Source organism: Sinocyclocheilus rhinocerous, unplaced genomic scaffold (genome assembly GCF_001515625.1).
Source record: "Sinocyclocheilus rhinocerous isolate Xijiao unplaced genomic scaffold, SAMN03320098_v1.1 scaffold469, whole genome shotgun sequence".
Classification (NCBI taxonomy): Eukaryota; Metazoa; Chordata; class Actinopteri; order Cypriniformes; family Cyprinidae; genus Sinocyclocheilus; species Sinocyclocheilus rhinocerous.
Genome location: NW_015636034.1, coordinates 288,148 through 294,147, shown reverse-complemented (window position 1 = coordinate 294,147; position 6,000 = coordinate 288,148). Strand labels below are relative to the sequence as shown.

At 42.1% G+C, this 6,000-nt stretch overlaps 1 protein-coding gene across 1 annotated transcript in view; it reads right to left on the bottom strand.

The window, feature by feature from the left end:
- Window positions 1-3,722, bottom strand: part of LOC107747587 (serologically defined colon cancer antigen 8 homolog) — a 31,240-nt gene extending 27,518 nt beyond the window's left edge. Inside the window, exon 1 of the mRNA XM_016562183.1 lies at window positions 3,632-3,722. Coding sequence (XP_016417669.1) covers window positions 3,632-3,722 — 91 coding nt within the window. The remainder of the gene's footprint in view (window positions 1-3,631) is intronic.
- Between the last annotated feature and the right edge of the window lie 2,278 nt (window positions 3,723-6,000).

Genomic DNA, 6,000 nt, shown 5'->3' with positions numbered 1-6,000 from the left:
GGGGGTCTGAATACTTTCCGTACCCACTGTATATATATATATATATATATATATATATGTGACATATTTTAAGTTTATGTATAAATAACACTTCTTGATGCATTTTGAACTCATTTCATTTGTGTTAATTAAAATCTGCAATGTTTTGCATTGGCATGAACGGTTGTGAAGCCAGGCCAGACAGCTCTGACTCACCTCGCACCCTCTCCAGCCACTCCACAATGGCAGGTCAGTGTGTGTTTGCTCACTGCTGGTAATGATGTGAGCGAGGCCTAATGTCCTCCGGTCAAGAGCCATAGCCGGGATGGTCAGTCTGCCTGGTAGGGAGCAGCGTTGAGCTGCAGAAAGCAGTTTCCGTAGCTGGGTGCTGGTGAAGCGCGAGGGCCGAGCGCTGCCTAAGTGGGTACTATTCAAGCTGTTGCCCATTTGATTTGGACTACCACAGACTGCTCGAGCGCAGAGTTTGCAGCACCCTGTGGTGCTCCGTGATCCCACGCCAAAAATGACCAAATGCTACCGTTCCAAAAATGTGCGCAAATTGGAGTCAGCTGTTTGGCTTCATGAGCACTCAACAGTACACAAGGACACTTGCCACCGTTTGTATGTTAATATATGTGCGAGAGAAACTTTCAAAAGTTAAAAAAAGTACAGGTTGCTCTGCAGGGTGAGAAGGGAAATGGACAGAAGGTGCTAATCTGGCGTTCTAACATTCATCCCGATTTTGTGATACAGTTTGACGGACTTTAGGATGATATTCCCATCTTTCAAGCAGTAGAGAGCACAATTCCATTTACAAGCATGTGAAGTTATGCACAAACACCTAGAATATTTTGCTATCAAGATATTGAAGAAAACTTGGCTGGCATGCTAACACAGGAAGTACAGCAAAGTGTTCACACTCTCAAACCTCAGATGTTTTATAGCATTTATTCAGCTGCACTCGGTCAGTGTCAATCGCACTACTATTTCCTGTCTCCCACTGACACGCTCGCCCCCATCCCTTCAGGAGCGAATGAAACGGCCCAACCTGGGCCACCCGAGTCTCATCTGCAAAACGTACACACCCTATATTTACTCTACATCCAAATATCTATTAGTGACCAAATGCTACCCTTCCTAAAATGTGCGCAAATTGGAGTCAGCCGTTTGGCTTCATGAGCACTCAACAGTACACAAGGACACTTGTCATCATTTGTATGGTAATATATGTGCGAGAGAAACTTTCAAAACTTAAAAAAAGTACAGGTTGCGCAGGGTAAGAAGGGAAATGGACAGAAGTTGCTAATCTGGCTTTCTAACATTCATCCCGTTTTTGTGATACAGTTAGATGAATTTCAGGATGACATCCTCATCTTATAAGCAAGTAGAAAGAGTGCAATTCCATTTACAAGCATGTGAAGTTATGCACAAACTTTTTATGTAAAAAAAAAAAAATCACTGAAACCTAGAATATTTTGCTATCAAGATATCGAAGAAAACTTGGCTGGAATGCTAAGACAGGAAGTACAGCAAAGTGTTCACACTCTCAAACTTCAGATGTTTTATAGCATTTATTCAGCTGCACTTGGTCAGTGTCAATCGCATTGCTATTTCCTGTCTCCCACTGACACGCTCACCCCCATCCCTTCAGGAGCGAATTAAATGGCCCAACCTGAGCCACCCGAGTCTCTTCTGCGAAACTTACACACCCTATATTTACTCGACATCCAAATCACATCTATTAGCGTGCACGTCAGCCTCTCCATGCATCGCTCGTCCCGTATCCCCCCCCTGCTCCCTCCCACCCTTTTTCCTTTAACTAAACTGGCTCTGGCTCCCTCCATCTGGTCCCCTTTCCTTCAGCAGCCCCGCACCTGTTCACACCTCCTCTCCTGTTGGACCGCATTGAACATTTCCTCGGATGCCAGGGCTATTCTGGCACTCGCAACCTCTCTGTCATTCAATCCATCTGTCAGAAGTGAACTTTGTTTACCGCCAGCTTCTGCTTTCTTCTTCAAGAAGCGCAAAACCCCCTCAAGGTCAGAGGCAAAACGAACTGCAGACGCCACCAATTTACAAACAATCCCCTCCCTTTCTATAAGACACCCCTATCAACAAACCAACTAATCACGATAATCATTTTTTTCTTATGTATCCGTAGAGAATCTGTTGTGATTTGAAAATGCACACAGAGGAAGCCGAGATGTGTTCACATATGCTGAATAAATATCCACATTTTCAGATTAGGTCAAGAAATCACAGAAAAAATACAGAAAAAAATATTGGATTTTTAAATAGCTTTTGTGAAAAAATAGCTTTGACCAAACGTATAGCTCATTCAAAAAATATATATATATTGTCATCATAAATTCACCCTCATGTCATTCCAAACCTGTTTGACTTTCTCATCCAATTCTTTCTCACATGGAACTCAAAAAGAGAAGTTTAGCAGAATGTCCAAGCTGCTCTTTTTCATACAATGAAAGTGAATGGTGACCAAAGCTACCAAGAAAGATTTTTAGTGGAAAACATTAACAATTGATGACACAGATGAGTAGATGATGACAGACGTTTAATTTTTGAGGGAACTATTCCTTTAAACCGTCCTAGTATGAACTAAACCTCAGTTTAAAAATATTTAAGAGGGATCTGTGATGTGCATTCTGGGACAAAATGCACAAACTGGACAGAAATGAAAAGCAAAGATGAGAAGGAGGAAGAGAGGAAGACAGAGCGCTATCCCTGGGTGAAACAGCCTGTGATAGCGCTTTTGAGGCTCGCGCTCTAAGCGCATGACGCATTTCCACAGCTCGGGTTGACCTGCAGGGGCTTGTGCCAGACCCCCCACTCGTGTTACCTCACACAGGAGGCCCAACTAAACCACGCTGCCTTCATCATCCCTCCATCAGACACCAAATATGCTCTCCAAATGCCCAACGTGCCCATGCTTAGAAATCAAACCCGCCACAAAAAGCACATGGCCGGCGCGGAGCATAACAAACAGCGCTTTTAACCCAACAGGGTGTCGGGCTGCCGGGTCTTAGGGTTGTGCCCATCTCTTCCGCTCCCGTTTCATGGCAGGTTTTTGTGGGAGGATGCCCGCTTGTGATGGACTCCTTATGCCATCTGGAGAGTGGAGTAGATGGGGAGAGAGAAAAGAGGGGAGACGTATAGAGAAAGCCATGATGATATGGGCCTTTAAACTGTATGTTTTAATATAAATTTACTGATAATGCTTTTTTTTTTGGACCTAACAAATGGACTACGCAAAAACAATTAATGCATTCTGGCTAAACAGAGCAAAGACACTTGCTTAAACCTACTCCAAAACTAAGAAGAAATTCATATACAGCTGAGCCAGTGAGCAAAGCACACTAAAATACACCTCCAGAAACATGTGGACACCATTAATCAGAAATCAGCACTCTGGCCCCAGCTACTGCTAATATGGAACCTATTGGAATAATAATAGATGGAAGTCTATTATTGAAATTGCACTTGTGGTGACCAAGAAAAAAGTGTCATAGAGACTTTGAAAAAGAGGAGGAGGAGAAGGAGAACAACCCAGCTTCCAGAAACAGTAAGTAGGGCACTTTCTCTGGGCAGAGTTGGCCCAAGTGAGAACAGTTGCACCCGACAGATTTGCTCCCACTTTGCCTGGGGACTGGCAACATTCTGTCCTGCACCATCATGACACAGAGCTGGGCCACGGCACTGGAGACGTTCTCAAGACACACCGACATATAGTTTTAGTAGGACTGGGAGTTTAAAGTTGAACAATGAAATCTTATCTTGAGATCTTGAACATGATGAAGCTTTGAAATTGAAGCTGGTATAAATATTTGCTCTCATAACAGGTTGATTTGCAAATGATGATTCTTCACTGAAAGATAAGATGAAGAATGAATCACATACACTACCATTTAAAAGTCTGTGGTCAGTAAGATTTTTATGTTTTTGAAAGAAGTCTCTTATATAACTCTTAATATAGTTAAGTTTAATATATTTTAAAATGTAATTTATTCCTGTGATGGCAAAGCTGAATGTTCAGCATCATTACTCCAGTCTTCAGTGTCACATGATCCTTCAGAAACCATTCTAATATGCTTATTTAGTGCTCTTCTTCTTATTAATGGTGAAAATAGCTGAGTTGCTTAATAATTTTATTGGAATGGTGTAATGTCTTTTTCCAGGATTCTTAGAAATAGAAAGTAAAAAACAGCATTTGTTTTAAATAGAAATCTTGTGTAACATTATAAATGTCTTTACTATCACCTTTGAACAATCAGCAATGACCTGCTGAACAAAAGAGTTACTTAAAAATAAATAAATAAATAAAATAAAAACAATGGACACTTTTCATCACTGGAGTATATAAATTGAATAACTTAAATCAGAAAAATATGAATGATTCATGGTACACAATTCATATTCATATGAACTGGACTGTTATGATAAAAAATTAATGTTCCTGAGTTATGCATTCATTTCTTTATATTAGGTATTAATGTAGTAATAATAATTGATACTTAAATTCTGGAATCACATTGAATTTTCATCACAGAAATTATTTATTACACATCAAGTAGCTGTAATAGTGACATGCCATAGCTGCCTAACATTTCCATAAAATATGAAGATTTCATTAATTTAGCAATGTCAGTATTACAGTCATTTTAACTGTCAATGCTCATCATTAAAAGAAAAGTATGTGCCATGTTTGGAGATATTTTCCCCTCTGTGCAAATTGCATGCAATGTTTCAAACATATGCATTCTGTTGGCAAACGCTGCTAGCTGTAGCAGCAGTATTCAGAACGAGAGTGTGTGTTCTCTTGTGTACACTACATTGTCCTCTTAGGGGCTTGTAAATAAATGACACATATGTAATTGCCTTGAACTTGGTTACACTGTTAAATAATGGAGCAAACTGCTGGCAATGAGTTGAGGGCTTGCTTGGTTGAGGGGCATAGCCTCTGGCATTGCATCTGGTCTTATAGGCCAGTGGAGAAACATAATGCATGGACAAGAAGGGGGGAAGGGGGGGTCACTGCTGATCGATGCAAACATTACACAAACACACAGAGTTTGATATTCATATTCTACATGCTGTTCAATAACAGGTTCTTTAATACTTCATACCTTTATTCTAGAGTGAATCTTTAATTTTTAACTTAATGGCTGGTGCAGTAAAATATGATATGACAGTCACTGAGAGATTAATTAATTTGTTTATAAAATAATGTTTAGAAAACTGGAAAGTAATTTTGTTTTCCCATAGCTAAGAAAATGAAGTTTTGAGAATAAAAGACAAACTACAATAACCAGATTTCAACTTGGTATCACTTGATATCTAATGGACCAACTTCTTCTGGATCAGTTAAGCTTGTTACATCGCTATACCGCATGACCCTGGTTCACAAAGTCTGCAATGTCGTCTCTAAGACATTGAGAATAACATAAGACAAAAGCCCTCTTCTTGCCCTCTGCCGTGTGAAGTGGAGGAGGAGCCGGAGGCCAGCAGCCCTGCCGGCGAGGCGTGAAGACGTGGCAAGGTCTCATCCCAGGCCAACGGGCACACCACTGTCAACATCATGACACTCACTGGGCGGCTCGCCGGCACTCTCCCGCCTGGCCGGCAGCGGTCCCAGCTGCCCCATCCGTTACTGTCTGATTAGTTCTGCTAAGCAGCCCCTCCCCTCCATGCCCCATCGCCATCTGCTCCCCCAACAAAATGGCTGCCGCCCAGCACCATGCACACCGCCCCGCTACCTGCCAGTGCCCGCACTCAACCCAAAGCGCTAACACGGCTTCTCGTGGCTGGCGGCGGCCCCCATTTCGTTCGCTACTACTTCGGAAAAGGGGCGGCGGGCTACACTCTTTTATTTGCTGTCGGATGGTACATGCGCTTCCCGCAGACTTAGTTTGCAGCAGTTTGGTGGCACGGCAGACATTGCTCACCGCGGCAGCCTCCCTCTGGCATGGGGCTGCATCTGCTCGCTCTTTTATTCATTTTCCGATT